This window comes from Caretta caretta, chromosome 24 (genome assembly GCF_965140235.1).
Source record: "Caretta caretta isolate rCarCar2 chromosome 24, rCarCar1.hap1, whole genome shotgun sequence".
Lineage (NCBI taxonomy): Eukaryota > Metazoa > Chordata > Testudines > Cheloniidae > Caretta > Caretta caretta.
The window spans coordinates 7,119,167-7,137,132 of record NC_134229.1 but is presented as its reverse complement, the minus strand read 5'-3'; the positions used below and the strand labels follow the sequence as shown (position 1 = coordinate 7,137,132).

The window sequence follows — 17,966 nt, the reverse complement described above, 5'->3', positions numbered from 1 at the left end:
GGTAAGCTGGAGCCGTTCAGCTGTGTCTGGGTCCCTCTGCACATGGGGGAGGATGATGATGACAATTATTGTGTTACCATAACACGCAGGAGCCCCAGTTATGGACCAGGCCTCGTTGTGCTAGGCGCAGCACAAACTCAGAACAAAGAGACAGTCCCTGCCCCAAAGAGCTTCCAATCTAATACACAAGTGACGTGTAAAGTCATCTACACCACGATGTCTTTATATCCCAAAAGGAGATTTCCCACCTGATGAGGCTGGACTCTGTGGGGGTCTTCTGACTTTTTATTTCTAAACAGAGAAGGAGAGAAAATAAGTAAAAAAGGTGACTAAGACAGACAGAGCCTTCTTCCAGCTGCTACGTCAGATCAGCAGAGAAGCAGACATCAGTTACCGCTTGCAGATTCCCCTGGACTAGACAATTCAGGGTTTTATGCTTTTCCCTCTGGCCGATCACTGCATCGTGCTCCTGTCACGACTCCGCAAATCAAAATCCAGATGAGTGTATAAGATTCCATCCTGTTTGGTGACAATTAGTAAAATTAGCCCCCTCCTTGTGAAATGAAGAGATACAAGCTGAGACAGCACTGAACATCCAAGTGAGTTTAGCCTGATGAAATATTCCCTCTCATCTCTTATTCTCCTGCTTGTCCTATTAACTGTGCGTGTTATCAGAATGGAAACCCGCGCTGGATTTTGAATTTAAGAACTCAGCTACTGCCAATACTTTGTCAGATCCAAACCCCATATAAACGGACAATCAGTGAGCTTTGGATCAGGTCCCTAACACCTTTCACAGGAAAATCTTCATGTGCTTTACAAATATAATTTTTCATAGCTCTTTATCTTTTAAGTGGCAAAAATGTTCCCAGCTCCACAGAAACCCTGAAACAGGCAAGGTCAGAACCAATGAAACATCAAACTTCCCATCATCCTTGTACAGTAAGTTTTGTTATCCACTTTTTACATACGGGGAAACAGTCACAGGGCAGTAAGTGCTTTACCTACTATCCCATAGTTAATTAGCAGCAAAGCTAACAAGACTCTTTGGTCCTCTTCTGCTACTCCAAGAGCTAAACCTCACTTTCACCTTCTCCTTCCAGAATGATCAGTTTAAGTGCCAAATATATGAATACATGAAGTTGAAGGCAGACACATTGATTTAGACAGAGACAGTTTGCAAAGAGCCGTACCTGGGGCTCCTCGGAAGCTGGGGGTGCTGAGACCCTGGGCTGGAATCCTGGAACAAACAAAGACAACAGTCAAAGTTCCTCTTCCACGGTCACCCCCCAGCTGCAGTTCACTGACTAATGGTGCATCTGAGCTGTGGGTGCGCAGGGCACCTCCATGATGGCACGTGGATAGAGGCTCATCAGAAAGGCTAGTGCTCTTTGTGAACTATAGACAAGGTGCCTGGGCCAGGGGCAGTAGAAGCCTTTCCACATCGCTCCCTTTGTCACGGAGAACAAAGCTGTTCTTCCGACACAGGAAATTCAAGTTTCGGAAAACAAACATTCGGAGATCAGTGCTGGCAGTTGTGACATTTGCAGCGTGTTCATGTGTTGGACGGGACAGTTGCAGTCCCCAGTAGCAAGCAGGGGAGCAGGATTTCTCTCAGTGGGGGAGTGTCTGGGCTGGGCTGTGTTTATTACCTAGCATGGAAGGGCAGAGGGTCCGGACGAGGCTCAGAGACACCACCAGCAGCAGCAGACCAGCTCCAGCCGCAAGGGGCACAATGTAATGTGAGCACTTGCTGGCAGGGGCTGTGGAGGAAGCAAAAAAAACCAGACATAAGTAGCTGACTCATGTAAAAAGGGTCAAGTTGCCCAGTGGGGGCCAATTGGGGGCTCCCAGAAAAATGGGCTCCCCATGCCCTGATGGGAGCGCTGGGCAGGTGGGTGGGGTGGGGCAAGTCCCCATGCCCCAACCCTCCTCCCAATCAGTAGCACCAGGCTGGGTGGGACAGACTGTGGGTGGAATTGGGTGGGCTGCAATGGAAGAGGAAGAATGGGGGGTGGGGCTGTGGCCGGGGTCACAGGCAGATGGGGCAGGACTGCAGGCAGAAGAGATGGGGAGGGGCCCCCCCACTTGCTCTGGTCCAGGGCCCCATGAAATCTTAATCCGCCTCTGGTTCTGATGCCACCACATCCAGCTCTTCTCTCCTGATCCCCATTTCACCACGGGCCTTAACCCCTGAGAAGTGAGGATACAGGAGCCTTCAGCACCTTTCACCCTCTGTTGTGCCCATTTCATTAGGCTGATGATTTCTCCAGGAATCAGAATCTTCTCTGCACCTTCTGCCATCTACAAAATCCTCCCTGTAGGTCTCTCCTCACCTCATCACCTCTCCACATCTCATCAGGAAACAGCTCTCTCCACCCTCAAGTGCCTCTGTTCCCTTCTCCCTCTGACACTGGTCCTCATTTAGGGTGCTTTGCAGGTACAGTTGGCATGACAGTTGCTATTGAAAATCACTGTCTGCGAGCAGTGCAATTCCCCTTTCCTCCTTTCCCAAAGTTCTCTGCAGATCTGCCTGCTCCTACACATTATCCAGCATTTCACAACTTTCTCTAATTGCAAATTGCATTAAAGTAGCTCTGACCATGGACACTTTGCATGTCTAATTACCATCCTAATCATCATAGCGCCTTGGAGTCCCAGTCATGGACCAGGCCCTCACTGAGCTATTGATCTGACTCCCCTCTACCCCAGAAGCGAATATAAAATGACTCACCTTCAATATATCTGGCAATTTTCTTAACACTCTTTCCAGAAGAGTTGAATTTAACATCACAGGTGAAAATCTTCCCACTGGTCCAGGTGTCCACCAGGACGCTAATGTGATTTATGAACACGAAGGAGCCATCCTTTGCTTTCAGTGAATGCATCAGCCCATGTTCCTGCAGATCCCCAGAAAAACTCCAGGAAATTTGGACTGGGTTGGAAACTCCATGGACCACGCAAGCCAGATCAGCCGTCCCGGGGGAGAGGAGGCCATGGGGAGATGGAGCCAGAGTCAGCACCCAACTGCTGCTGGTGTAACTGAGCAGGAGAAAGCACAGAGTTCAGTCTGAGGCTCAGCTGAGCTGCAGTTTGATTCAGGGGGTTAAACGTACAAGATGAAAGTAGCTCAAAGGAAAAATACGTTGTATAAATAAGAAAATACGAAGAATCTGAAAAATCAAATCGCGCCCAAACTAAACAGATATTTGCACTTAGAAATTCTGTGCTATCTAAAAACTGATGCAGTCTAAGAACATTTCCTAATTTCAAGACGTTCTTTCATTTAAACATGACTCTTAGATTACAGGTTTCAGAGTAACAGCCGTGTTAGTCTGTATTCGCAAAAAGAAAAGGAGTACTTGTGGCACCTTAGAGACTAACCAATTTATTTGAGCATGAGTTTTCGTGAGCTACAGCTCACTTCATCGGATGCATTCCGTGGAAACTGCAGCAGACTTTATTTATACACAGAGAATATGAAAACATCATGAAAAAAAATATGAAAAAAATCACCAGCAGGAGAGTGAATTTGTGTGGGGGGGTGGAGGGTGAGAAAACCTGGATTTGTGCTGGAAATGGCCCACCTGATGATCACTTTAGATAAGCTATTACCAGCAGGACAGTGGGGTGGGAGGAGGTATTTTTTCATATTCTCTGTGTATAAATAAAGTCTACTGCAGTTTCCATGGCATGCATCCGATGAAGTGAGCTGTAGCTCACGAAAGCTCATGCTCAAATAAATTGGTTAGTCTCTAAGGTGCCACAAGTACTCCTTTTCTTCTTAGATTAAAAATATTCCTAGCGTGTGCCCTGACCAGGAATAAGTCAGAACATTTTCAAGAGATCATTTTCACTATTTTTCTAGTTTTAATTGCGCAAAATATATTTTTTTTTCTCTTCTTTCAGCAATTACTGTTTACTTGCTCTTTTTTGGTTCCAAACAGTCTGTCTTTTAACAATGGAATCTTTGATAAGCAGTCAAACCATCTTTTTATATTTTAACATGCACATGAAATATGTCAGCATTGTCATTCCATTTCTTTCCTAATCATCCAATTGTTTCCTTACCTCCTACAATCAGTGTGGATCCGTTGCCGAATGTCAAGAAGCTCATGTATGAATCGGTACAGTAATAAATCCCAGAGTCATGTGGCCAAACCGCAACCTTTCAGTGCACTACATTGAGCCGCTACCCTCCCAGCTGCAGTGTAGATGTCCCCTAAATGGGAGCTGGGAAGTGTGGCCCCAGCCGTGGGTGATGAACAGCTGAGAAACGGGCTTCTCCCTGCTGCCTCAGTATTTTACCCATCGCTGTGCCTTATTGCTTGACAACGTGATACTGAACGGTAATTTGGGACCAGATTCTCAGCTGGTGTAAATCAGCATCGCTCCACTGAAGCTAATGAACTGATGCTGATTTACACTAGTTGGGGATCTGGCCCTTGGAGGACTTGAAGTGAATCCTGAATGCTCACAATGTGGATCACTTGAGAAACGAGACCAGGAAATCCCTGTGGCTGGATTTCCAGACTCCAGAACAACTCAAGCTTTGTCACCTTCCTCCAAACTGTGCAGTTCAGATCCTGCATTTTTGCCCACCCCAAACTCCCATTGATTTGGGTGAGATAGTGCTGGGTGCACCAGGAACGCGGGATCTGGCCTTGTCAGCCCAGAGTCTGTGGGGCTCCAAGGGGCATCATGGGTGCACTGCAAACGCTTCATGCAGCAAGTTGTTCCACTCCTCATTTATAATCATAATAATTCCGATCTTATCATGAGTAGATCCAACTTGCTTTACAAAGGAGGTTAATATCATCATCCCCATTGTACAGATGGGGAAACAGAGAGGGCCATTGACTTGCCCAGAATCACCCCACAGCAGAGACAACTCTCCCGAGTCTCAGTCCAAAACTGCCTACTGGATAGAGCTAATTATTAACATTGTCTTGTTGATAATTATCGACTGACATATTTTCTCAACGTCTCTGGTTTGTGCCATGACATTTCATTTGTTTCACACTGCTGAAAGGTAAATTTCAGTTTTTGTGGTTAGTTCGACTGCTCTGCTTCACTTTTGCTCTAACCATCCACTGGCTACAGAGGAATTGGGGTGGGGGGGAGCAGTTTACACTTCCTTGGTAACCAAAAGCAGGGGGATAGAACTGAAAAGAAGAAATCCGCCCCAGCTCTTTGCTCAGTGAACAAACAAAACAAAAGCGTCAAAATAAGTGGGTAGAAACTGACCACAAAAGCAAGTTTAATTATCTGCGCAAACAGGTTTTGATCTTTTTTTAAACCATTGCTTCTTTGCAGCAAACACGGCTCTTTGTCCTGTAGTCTGTGGTTTTTTTAAGACCAGTTTCAATTTGCTTTCTTATAAAACAATGTAGAAATAAATATCAATCAAAACAATTAGACAGCTTTTTCTTTGTCTTGGATTTTAATAGACTTGCACTGGAGAAGATTAAATGCAAAATGAATGTATATCCGTTGTGTGTGACTGGGGGCAATAGTCTTTAGGATAAATTTTCAAACATGCCTAAATGACTTAGGCATCTAACTCCCACTGATTCTGAAAACCCTGCTAGTCGCCTACCTGGATCTTTAAGCACCTAAATATCTTTGAAAATGTGGTTCTGAGAACCCTAGATACCGCTGAAAAATAAATCAATGGTACTTGGTCTTCCAAGTACCTAAACCATTTTTGAAAATAAGACTTAGGCTCCTAAGTGATTTAGGTGCTTCCATCACAATTTGGCTAAATTTCTTTAACAATTACAGTTAAGGCTATGGTTTTATCGTGAAAATTTGTCATAAATACAGGAAAACAGCCATAAGAAAGAGAGGGAGTAGGGGAAAGATGCGGGGGTTGGAGAGCGAGACCACCCTACACTCACCCTGCAGGGGCACCTCCTGTCCCGGGGGGCTGGGTCCAGCTCCAAGCATTGCGACCTGGCCCATATGCTCACAGTGCCACTCAGGTTTGGTGCGTCCCCTGCTTTTTAGAAGAAAACTGAGGGGCAGATATGCCAAAGCTGAGTGAGGCTGAGACCATGTGAGCCAGCCAGGTCACAATGTCCATTGGTAGGAGCCTGGCCCAGCCTTGCTGGCCAGGAGCCGCCACTGCACGGGGTCATGGAGTTTCCTCAGATTTGTGGATCCCATGAATACCATGCCGAAATCATAGCCTGAATTCTAGCTGAGTTGATTGCCCTGATATACAGGACCTTTACACAGGGCATAACGACAATGTACCTGCACCATGCACATCTATGGCACTAGGCCCCCCCCAGTTCAGCAAAGCTCTTTTAATCTAGCTCTGTACTTATTAAGTACCACCCTGCTGCAGAGTAGGGAGGAATTGTCCCCATTTTACAGCTGGGGAGTGGAGGCCCAAAGAGACTTGGGGTAACATGTTCAAAAGCCCCAAGTGACTTGGGAGGCAAAGTCCCACTTTCAACAGGGACTAAAGCTCTTAAATCCTTTGAAAGTCACTGGGATGTAAGTGACCAGCCCTAGATCACACACAGAGCCTGTGGCAGGGCAGGGATTTAAACGGAGGACCCCTGAATGCCTAGTTAGCACTTTGACAACTGTACCGTCCTTCCTCTCTTCAAGCATGTGCTGAAGTCCCAGTGAAATAGTTAGGCCAGGAGAGGTGTTTGGACCACATTCAACTTCCCCTGGACCTAGGTCTCAATGAGACACAGGTCAGATTCTGACCCCCACTTTGGTCCCTTTGTGGTGGTCCCGTGACACGAAGGGAGCAGGAACTGGCTGCATGTGCCGGGGGTGTAAAGACAGCAGAGCCAGCCCTTGCAGCCCAGCAGCCCTTGGTATGTGGGGTGTGGCCGGAGCATGCTGCACTTGTAGTACCCGCAGCTGGTAAATGGATCCTTGGGAGTCATTACTGCCTGGTGTAGTTTAGAGCAGCCTCCAGGCTGGGCCAGCTTATATATGGCTGGAAGATCAACCTGGGATAACAGGAGAGTGGGTTTAGCTGAGGATCTGGCCCTGATTTGCAGTAGGGTTTTATTGAGGCTGAGGTTTGAAAGGGCAATTTGGATGTTCAGTTAATGTGAATTTGGCAATCAAATCCCTTGATGGGGCTTTGCAGATCTCAGCCTTAATGTCCAAGTGCAACCGATCCGCAGAGATGGTCATATTCCAGCCTGCGTGGGTTTTCTTAGCACATGTGCAATGTGCCTCAGGTGGCACGAGACCAGGATTCACCACCAAATTTGGTTCGTTGGTTGGTGAAAACTGTTTAGAGGGGATGGATTTGGAATTTCCTAGTGAGCATTTCACTTTTCTCCCTTGGTAAACAATTTTGCACGTTACGCTAAGAAACATGCATTCTGCGTATCTCAGATATAAGTGTCCTAAAACACTTTTTGCCCTGAATTGTCCTACATGGTGTCACTTCACCACACTTCCATATTCTAGCTCCATCCATTGCTTTCCCAGTGGGCCCCATTCCCAGCCCTTTCCTTTATCTATAGTTATAACTAAACTCCCATACAAAGTTTTTGCTAATTTTCCCACTTCCATGGTGCCCAATGAGCCTGTTTGCTGGTTTTTTCCATCCTTTGCTAAAATCTTTGGGAAACTTTGACCTCCATGTGATATGCCTCTTGGCGATTGTATGATGTGGACATAACAAACAGAGATGTTAAATAAACATGAAATACTCTTGCTAGAGGGTTGCATCTTAACATGACTTTTATTCTTAGAAGCCTGAACGATAACACACAGTAACCAAAACCAGAGAGAGACAAAGCAGGCTGCTCTGTTAGGCAGAGAAGCAAAACTCACCTCATCTTTTTCTAGGCTGGTTCTTTCCGGACTGAGAGTTGCTAGGCCCCAATTGCATGCTTCCCTACAGATAGGGAGCAGGACCAGGAAACCCCCTGAAATTGAAGGGATAAATCACAATTTTCATACACCACTGTGATATTGATGCTAATCCCATCTGACCTTAATCACCCGTGAAACACAGAATTGCAGTCAGAAGAGGGTCTTGTTATGGACATCCAATCAGAACACAGCAGATTGCACTAGACACACATACCATGCTGTTACCCAGTCTAAACTTGAATTTCTTCTTTAATAGATTTTGGAGGCAAAGGAACATTCTTCCCCCGGTTTGCTCTGCTGGCTCTCAGAGTAAGATTTTGAACGGGGTTCTCAGTACGTCCTGGCCCTCCTTTTCTGTCATGCATGTTGCCCCACAGATCTACAAGAGGAAATAGAACATTTTCCTCTCCACGTGACAGTCTTTCATCAAGAGATCCATTATCTAGCAGGCGTCTGTCTGTCTCACAGCATCACCTATTCATTACTGAAGAAAGGCACAAGATGTCCCACCAGACAGTTGGGATGATTCTAATCTACCTGCAAAGTAAGTATTTTAGCCTGATTTATTTCATGCTTGTTTTCTACCACATTAAAAACAATTAACTTTCTGCACAAGGATCTTCTGCAATTCCAAGAGATGCTAACATCAACTTGGGAGAGAGATATTCACATCTTTCAGTTCATCAACTGGAATCTTGAGAGGTGAGGAAATATTCTGTTTTAAAACAATCAGAATACCAGGCACAAACCCCTTGAAAATAGTTTCTGGTTCTGGATAATGTCCTGGATCTACTTTTTTTTCCTATGCTGATGTATTACACACAGGCTGACGTATTTTTCTGCAGAATGATCAAAAATAGAATTTGAAACACAAATGGCTAAGTTAATAAATGACTCTCCCATGTAAAATTTAGTCAAAGGAAGGTCTTTTATCATTGATTTGGGTAAGCATGAGTGGGCATTTGTAGTCTGGGGTTTAGGGCAGGGCACTGGAAGTCTGAACTCTGAGGTTGATTTTTGTTGTTACGTTGCATTAATTCCCACACAGGCTACATGAATCCTAACAAAATACATGGCTAGAAATAGAGAAAAATTTAAATAAATCTTTAACAAATACGTGCTTTGTGTTATTCTTGGACCCTCTGCTCTATATAGCACATTGCAAAAGCCCAGGCTTGTCCAGTGCTCACTGTATTAACATATGTCTTTCTTCCCCTGTATAGTGACTGTCTCGGAAAAAGAGATACAAATCCTGCAAAGCCCAGCCCAGGTTTGGCTGAAATCTGGGGACACTGCACAGCTGCACTGTAAAACATTAGAAGATGACGTGAGTGTAAATTGGTACAAGGAACAGAGTGGAAGTTTCCAGTGGATTTACCGGAGTTCTGAGTTTGCATCGTCAGATGGAAAATACTCAAGTGAAGTGAACACTGCGGCAAACACGTTTTCTCTAATTATCCGTAATGTACAAAGAGATGACTCAGGGGTTTATTACTGTGGCCTCGTTTCCTTTATGTATCTACAGCCCAACTTCGGGAATGGGACCAGACTAATTGTCACAGGTGAGTTTCTAATGGCCCAGAACAATGATATCCCAATGCTAGGAGATGTGAAAAAATCATCCTCTTTTTTAGCAAGATTGTGACCAATCTTCCCTATTTCAGCTCTAAGCTATTAGTATTTGTGCAAAGAGGCAATACGGTCCAGGCAGTAAGCGAGGGCATTGGGGTGGAAATCAGGAGACCTGGGCTCTGTTCCTTAATCGCTGGGCACCGAGGCAAGATTTTCAAAAGAAGTCAGCACCCAACAGTTCTCGTTTCAGTGACCAAAGAAATTACTAGATTTTTAAAATGCTCCAGTTAAAACCTAGCTTTTGAAAATCAGGGACATTTTGGAAAACCTGACCTTTAATTTCTCTGCATCTCAGACTCCTCATCTGTGTAATGGGGATAATGACTCTCCTGTGTAAAAGCACTTTGAGATCTATGGATAAAAAGCACCATATCAGTGCTAGGTGTTATTTCCCTGCCTTCTGGGGTGGGATGTTACATTAGTATTCAGATTTGATATTCATACTTGTGATGATTCCTGCAGAAACTGCCTGAGCCTAGAACACGGGGTATGTTTCAGCTGCCCTCCTAACCTTATACGACTTTAATTTTACTCAAGGTCTTTTCCAGGCATCCACCAAGCTTTATTAAATGATTGCGCCCACCTGTTCATACAGGGAACTATTCATTGTCTCCAGCAGCTCAGCATGAATTGCACAGAATAATTCAATTATAACGAATAATATCTATATAGTTTTGATCCACACTATGTGCAAATAGACCAAAGAGTGCAAAATAAAAAGGAAGGCAAGGAATTATTACAGGCACTAATAGAGGCTGTAACTTACACTAATAGGATGAACGTAATAGGAAAATTTAGCCTGACAATTAAGTGTAAGTAAGAATGGTTCCTCTATCAGGATTTTCACAGCTAGATCTCAAAACACCTTGCAAAGGTGACTATGTATCATTTCACTAAGTTTACAGTTGGGGAAACTGAGGCATTGAGTCGGGAAGTGAACTCATCTCCGAGGTCACACAGCAAGTCAGAGACGGAGCTGGGAATGGATCTCAGGCTTCCTGACTCCCAGTCTGGTGTCCTCACCACCAGACTGACCAGCTCTTCCTTTGAATTTCATACTGAACCGAACATGCTGTCGGCACTCAGTAAATAATCCACAAAGATCATATTAGGACAAACTTCTGAGCAGCGATAGATCAGTGGAGTCTCTCAAGGTGGATGCCCTGGAGTATAAGACATTGAAAAGTGGAATAGACAAAGCATTAGATATTTAAAACATCTGCACTGACTGGGGCAGGGGCAGGGGCAGGGGCAGGAGCAGGAGCTGGGTATGGACTAGCTGAGCTACCGCTAACAGATCTTTCCAAATCTCTATTTTCGGTGACTCAACTCTCTTTTAGATGCCTCCGAGCCAAGACTTTCCATTATGGTGCCCTCAGCCCCGGAGGATGCTGAGCTCCCCCCTGTCATTCCTCTGCTTTGCCTGCTCTCTGATTTCACTCCTCCCTGGAGAGCTGTTCTCTGGGGCATGGGTGAGGAGGTGTCTGAAGGTCAGATGGATGCTGGAGCCATAGACAGGAATGGGGTCTTTAGTGTTTGGAGCCTAATGAGAATCCCTTCTGAGACGTGGAACCAGGAGACGATCTGCACTTGTACAGCCAAGGAGAACAGCACGGGGAGAAGCATCAATGCTACAGTCTCCATGGAAACAGGTCCAGTATTGTATCATCCACTCTAACCTACCTACCTGGGCATTTATGCTACATCCCTCACCATGGGTCAGTGACATCTACTGCAGGCTGGAGGAATAGAGAGAATCAGATGGGGTGGCTCAGGTGAATGATATCTAATGGAAGCGAGGAGAGGTTTTGGTAAGCATTGAGAGGGTGCTTGAGTTGTGGGGCAGTTACAGTCACTTCCCCCATCACCCACCTTTCCCACCCCCAGCCCTTCTGAAAGCCTTTTTTTTTTTTTTTTTTTTTTGATGCTCGGTGGTAAGAAATGGGTTTCTGGTTTAGCTGTCAAGCGATTAAAAAAATTAATTGCAAATAATCGTGTTGCTAAACAATAATAGAACACCAATTATTTAAATATTTGTGGATGTTTTCTACATTTTCAAATATATTGATTTCAGTTACAGCACAGAATGCAAAGTGTACAGTGCTCACTTCATATTTATTTTTTATTACAAATATTTGCACTGTAAAAACCCCAAAAGAAATAGTATTTTTCAATTCCCCTCATACAAGTACTCTAGTGCAATCTCTTTATCATGAAAGTTGAACTTACAAAGGTAGAATTATGTACAAAAATAACTGCATTCAACAACCAAACAATGTAAAACTTTAGAGCCTACAAGCCCACTCAGCCCTACTTCTTGTTCAGTCAATCGTCCAGACAAACAAGTTTGTTTACATTTACAGGAGATAATGCTTCCCGTTTTTTGTTTACAATGTCACCTGAAAGTGAGAACAGGCGTTCGCATGGCACTGCTGTAGCTGGTGTTGCAGATATTTATGTCCCAAATGCACTAGAGATTCAGATGTCCCTTCATGCTTCAACCACCATTCCAGAGGACATGCGTCCATGCTGATGATGGGTTCTGCTCGATAACAATCCAAAGCAGTGTGGACCAACACATGTTCATTTTCGTCATCTGAGTCAGATGCCACCAGCACTAGGTTGACTTTCTTTTTTGGTAGTTCGGGTTCTGTAGTTTCCACATCAGAGTGTTACTTTTTTTAAGACTTCTGAAAGGATGCTGTACACCTCATCCCTCTCAGATGTTGGAAGGCACTTCAGATTCTTAAACCTTGGGTCGAGTGCTGTAGCTATCTTTAGAAATCTCACATTGGTACCTTCTTTTGTTTTCTCAAATCTGCAGTGAAAGTGTTCTTAAAATGAACAATGTGTGCTGGGTCATCATCCGAGACTGCTACTACAGGAAATATATGGCAGAATGCGAGTAAAACAGAGCAGGAGACATACAATTCTCCCTCCCCCGACAAGGAGTTGAGACACAAATTTAATTAATGAATTATTTTTTTAACGAGCATCATCAGCATGAAAGCATGTCCTCTGGAATAGTGTCTGAAGCATGAAGGGGCATACGACTCTTTAGCATATCTGGCACATAAATACCTTGCAATGCTGGCTACAACAGTGCCATGCGAATGCGATCTCACTTTCAGGTGACGTTGTAAATAAGAAGCGGGCAGCAGTATCTCCTGTAAATGTAAACTAACTTGTTTGTCTTAGCGATTAGCTAAACAAGAAGTAGGACTGAGTGGACTTGTAGGCTCTAAAGTTTTACATTGTTTTGTTTTTGAGTGCAGTTATGTAACAAAAAAAACCTATATTTGTAAGTTGCACTTTCACAATAAAGAGATTACACTACAGTACTTGTATGACATTAATTGAAAAATAGTGTCTCATCATTTTTACAGTGCAACTATTTATAATAAAAATTATATGAGTGAGTACTGCACACCTTGTATTGTGTTGTAATTGAAATCAGTATATTTGAAAATGTAGAAAAATATTTAAAATATTTAATAAATTTCCATTGGTATTCTATTGTTTAACAGTGCAATTAAAACTGCAATTAATTGCGATTAATTTTTTTAATCGCAATTGTTTTGAGTTAATCGTGTGAGTAAACTGTGATTAATCAACATCCCTCTGGTGAAGCAGCTTGAACCTCCCGCTCCATGTGATCACAGCAAGGATACAGAAGGGTCACTTGGGGTGAGCCAAAGGAGAATAATTAGGAGCAGCAGGAAGGAAATCAACAAAGGGAACAGCAGGATGAATGTCAGGAATAGCTTCCTGACAGCGAAATCTAACCAGTAATGGAACAGATGCCCAGAGGCAGGGCAGGAAGCCCCCATAAATAGGACTGGACAAAGCACTAGTGAATAGAACGTAGGGAACTATCCTGGAGCGGCCAAGGGGGAGCTAGAGGGCACCCATGCCAACACAGCTATGCCAGTAAAAGCCTTAGTGTGGACGCAGTTATACCGGGATAAAGGTGCCTTACACCAGCACAGCTTATTTCTGTTCCTGAGCCAGGAGGAGTTATGCCAGAAATGTTCCAGTGGCAAAGTTTTTAAGTGTAGTCGAGCCCTTCAACCACCAAACAAATTCCAGGTGACACAGACGGGTGTGCCCAGCCTGCTGAATGGCCATTTAATTTCCTAATTGCCTCGGTATGTGCCACAAACCTGTGCTGGGGAAAAAAGGAACCACCTGGAATCTGACCAGGAAGCTCAAAGAGCCACCCATTAGAGGAATTATTGAGGGAGGAAGGGAGAGAGGAGAAACAGAATACCCATGGCACATCATTTTGCACAGCCTCTTTACCCTGTCCTTTGCACATACAGAAGGGCAAAATGCTACAGAGCACAGAGTAATGTGTGTGGAGCTTTGGGGAAAGGACCTCCCTTTGCCCATGATGTTATGTGGGAGGTACAGATCAGGGCCCATTTGTTTTGATGGGAGTTTTCTATACTTTGCAGAGAGACAAGACACTGGAGACTGTAGGATTGTGTTCTACACTGGGCTGCCCTGTATTTTCATCCTTCTCCTGATCCAGCTGTTGATCCTGCTCCGGAGAAAATGCTCCATCAGAGGTAACTCAGTCATAACTCTGTCTGCAGAAAAGCAGCCACTCATCACACATCCTTATAACTGTCCCTTTGTCTGTTTCATCCACCAGGGAGAGCTGTGCAAAGAGGGAATCCAACACCTATGAGGCAGATCCCACAGGTACACAGCTTTTTTTAGCTTTTGGCACATCAGAAAGGTACAGTATTAACAACAGGTGGCTAGAGACAGCGCCCTGGCCAATTTCCTACCCCAGTATCTACACATTGCCTCCTGAAGTCTTATTTGAATTTATTCCTCTCTACCCTGCTAGTGGAAGTGTTGTGTAGGTTTATTGGAAAGGAACAACTGCTGGAAAGGAACAACTTATTATTTCTTCCTTTCTCTTTATTTATTGTTCCTTTCTTATTATTGGAAAGGAACAACTCACCCATCTTGTCTGGCTATGGCATTCTGGAAGGACAGTTAATTAAATGCATGAGATGGTAGATTCTCATTAGGCATATTACCGTATGGGCGACAGCGTGGGCTAGCAGAGGATACTGGACTGGGAGTCAGGATTTTTTTTTCCTGGTCCAGCCACTGACCTGCTGGGCAACCTTCGCCAAGTCACTTTAGCTCATGGTGCTTCTGTCTCCCCTCCCCCACTTTGTGTCCTTGTGTATCTTGACAATAAACCCTTCAGGGTAGGGATTATCTCTTTGCATGTGTGCAGAAAGCCCAGCACAACAGGTCCTCAGTCTCCCCTGGGGCTTCTAAGTGCTGCTCTAATGCAAAGAATTACTAATTATATTGGCTTTTTCCTTGTTCTATTTCAGACGGAATATGCGACTCTGCCGTACAACAACAGAAACGCTGCTCGGTGACTGATGTAGTCTCACAAAAGTGGTTTATATTTTGTAAAACAAGAGAAAAGAATGAAAAGAGAAACAGAGAGAAATACAGAAAGTCTCATGTCTGTAATGTGCTATGATGTGATGTGAGTTTCCTTGAAATACAACCATTTCCATGCTTACTTCTCTGAACCCATATTCTGGGCTGACATCTCCATTCTTGCAAAAAAGCCACATGGGGTCATTAGCGATGTGCCTGCAGGTTCGTGGGGCACTGGGTTTACATCTCATCTCAAACACGTCACTTCCCCCACCATAGCACCTTGTCACAGGGTTCACTCACCCCTAGGGTTCCTCCTCCTGGCTGCTCGTGGGATAACCTACTTCCGGCTCCGATGCCCCCTTCTGTCATCTCATTCTTGCCACAGCCCCACTCGCTCTCTGGGACTCTGCCCCTTTCCTCTTCCTGGCTTGGGTGCTCCCTCTTCAGGCCTTGGCCAGGTCACTGGGTGTTTTCCCCCTGCCAGGGTATCAAAGTCCCACAGGACAAATTGTCTCAGGGAGTCTCCAAGCCCACTGCCCTGACTGTGACACTTCCCCTGTGGCTGGTAGGGGAACCCGGGCCAGTCCTCTACTCCTGGTTCCAACTCAGGGACCCTCAAATCAGCAGGCAAAACCTGCAACCTCCAAATTTGTTAGGGTCTTCCCTTAGCCTTTTCCATCTTTGTCTCTGTTGCTGCACCACCCTCCTTGGTGGACCCTTGCTTCAGGGTTTGGATGCCCAGGGCTTCTCTGCCACTGCGTTTCCTCCTTTCCCCCTCTAATACCCAGAGAATGATTACAGCCTTCCTCACTACACTGCTTCTCTGCTGCTAGCTTCCTGGCTTTATACCAGCCCCGTGTGCTCCTGCTCAGCTGGGCTCCAGCATCCTTCACAGGTTACTTAGGCCACCTAATTCCCCTCAGCTGTGGCCTATCCTCTTCACTGGCCCCTTCTCAACCTCATTCCCCCCACTAGCCTAGAAGTTGTGGACGCCCCATATCATCACCAGGATGGGCATTTGGGGCTGATGCAGGGTGATAGGACATAGCAGTTGACACTACATCCTGTACTAGAGGAAGTTTCCCATCCAAACACTGACCCGATGTGAAGGTGGCAATCTAAAGGGATTTTAGACCAAGGCAGGTAGGGCACAAATGGTTAGACAAAATTGAGTAACATCAGATGCTTCCATGCCAGGTCAAATAGCCAGGCTTTGATAGAGCTGGACAGAACTGTCAGTTTCATTTTCAAACAGATTGTTAAGCTTTATTTACAGTCCCTCTGTGCAAACAGCGCACATCATTAGCACAGACACCAAATTGGGAATCTTGCTTTAAAACTTCAGGACCTTGCTGAAAAAATGAGCTTAGAACTCAGACAGTTTTTAAATGTACCCACTGACTCCTCTGAGTCAGCTGCTTTTACTCTTTTACTCAATTTCCAGAACAGACAGAAAAGGGCAAATCCAGCCTTGGCAGAACTACAGGGGCATCGGAACTGCCTGCATCCTAAAGTCACTGGTTTTGAAGACCCAGAGAATTAAATTAAATTAAAGTTTTTTGTCACCACTTACAGCCGTTTTCTCACCAATTTATTTATACCCAGAGCCAGATTATCCTACCACTTCAATGAGAGTTGTGCGTTTACAACTGATGGGCTACCCAGGCCTCTGCCGTGTCATTTACATCACTGGTTCCATCCCAACGGAATTTGCCCAGCCATGGGAGTTAAACCTGCTTATTTGAGGCAGAAGTTTGCCCTGTGCGATAACGCAAATGATGAGTGATAGAGATAGTGTGTTCAGCCATCAGAGGCAATAGCAGTTCCAAGCACTGAGCCTGGCTGAATACAGCACTCTTCTCTATGGAAGAGCTGCTGCGTTATGTGGGAAGGAATAAATGTTCAATAGGGACAGAGAGAAGGAACTGGTAGAGCTGTTTTCAGTTTTTGTGATTTTGTGAGAAATGAGCCCAACTATTAATAGGGCTGCTGCTAGGATATAGTGTAACGATTCAGAATAACAAAAAAAACCACCAGGACGTAGCACAATGTAGAATATGAAAGAGATAGTTCAACACAGAACAACGCCTAGTGCAGAGACAGCAGGTAGCTGGACTTTCTGAAGTAAGAACATAAGAACAGCCATACTTTGTCAGACCAAAGGTCCATCTAGCCCAGTATCCTGTCTTCTGACAGTGACCAATGCCAGGTACCCCAGAGGAAATGAACAGAATAGGTAATCATCAAGTGATCATTTCCCTGTCGCCCATTCCCAGCTTCTGGCAAACAGGTTAGGGACACCATCCCTGCCCATCCTGACTAATAGCCATTGATGGACTTATCCTCCGTGAACTTATCTAGTTCTTTTTTGAACCCTGTTATAGTCTTGGCCTTCACAACATCCTCTGGCAAGGGGTTCCACAGGTTGACTGTGCATTGTGTGAAGAAATACTTCCTTTTGTTTGTTTTAAACCTGCTGTCTCTTAATTTCATTTGGTACCCCCTAGTTCTTGTGTTGTAAGAAGGAGTAAATAACACTTCCTTGTTTACTTTCTCTGAACCAGTCATGATTTTACAGACCTCAATCATATCCCCCCCACTTAGTCGCCTCTTTTTCAAGCTGAAAAGTCCCAGTCTTATTAATCTCTTCTCATACAGAAGCCATTCCATACCCCTAATAATTTTTGTTGCCTTTTTCTGAACCTTTTCCAATTCATATATATCTTTTCTGAGAAGGGGTGACCACATCTGCACACAGTATTCAAGATGTGGGCATACCATGGGATTTATATCGAGGCAATATGATATTTTCTGTCTTATCTATCCCTTTCTTAATGATGTCCAACATTCTGTTGGCTTTTTTGACTGCCGCTGCATCTGGAGTGGATATTTTTCAGAGAGTTATCCACAATGATTCCAAGATCTCTTTCTGGAGTGGTAACAGCTAATTTAGATCCCATCATTTTATATGTTCATTTGGGATTATGTTTTCCAATGTGCATTATTTTGCATTTATCAACATTGAATTTCATCTGCCATTTTGTTGCCCAGTC

General features: G+C 44.6%; 1 protein-coding gene and 1 long non-coding RNA gene across 2 annotated transcripts; one reads left to right on the top strand and one right to left on the bottom strand.

The window, feature by feature from the left end:
* Nucleotides 1-248: 248 nt before the first annotated feature.
* Nucleotides 249-1,287, bottom strand: LOC125625970 (uncharacterized). Its single transcript, XR_007353663.2, has 3 exons — nucleotides 1,194-1,287; nucleotides 395-519; nucleotides 249-291 (listed from the first exon to the last, which is right to left on the bottom strand). It is a non-coding gene; the product is annotated as an uncharacterized LOC125625970 (long non-coding RNA).
* A 6,918-nt stretch (nucleotides 1,288-8,205) lies between these two features.
* LOC142069947 (Ig heavy chain Mem5-like) lies at nucleotides 8,206-14,993 on the top strand. Its single transcript, XM_075122785.1, has 6 exons — nucleotides 8,206-8,404; nucleotides 9,084-9,422; nucleotides 10,833-11,144; nucleotides 13,950-14,063; nucleotides 14,150-14,199; nucleotides 14,856-14,993. The coding sequence occupies exons 1-6, from the start codon at nucleotides 8,224-8,226 to the stop codon at nucleotides 14,901-14,903; spliced, it is 1,044 nt and encodes a 347-aa protein (XP_074978886.1). The 5' UTR covers nucleotides 8,206-8,223; the 3' UTR covers nucleotides 14,904-14,993.
* The last annotated feature ends 2,973 nt before the right edge of the window (nucleotides 14,994-17,966 follow it).

Excerpts from the sequence above, each read along its gene's own strand:
- LOC142069947 (XM_075122785.1), top strand. The coding sequence starts at position 8,224 with ATGTTGCCCCACAGATCTACAAGAGGAAATAGAACATTTTCCTCTCCA. Across the intron at positions 9,423-10,832 it reads GACCAGACTAATTGTCACAG|ATGCCTCCGAGCCAAGACTT; the intron begins GTGAGTTTCTAA and ends ACTCTCTTTTAG. Across the intron at positions 11,145-13,949 it reads TACAGTCTCCATGGAAACAG|AGAGACAAGACACTGGAGAC; the intron begins GTCCAGTATTGT and ends TATACTTTGCAG.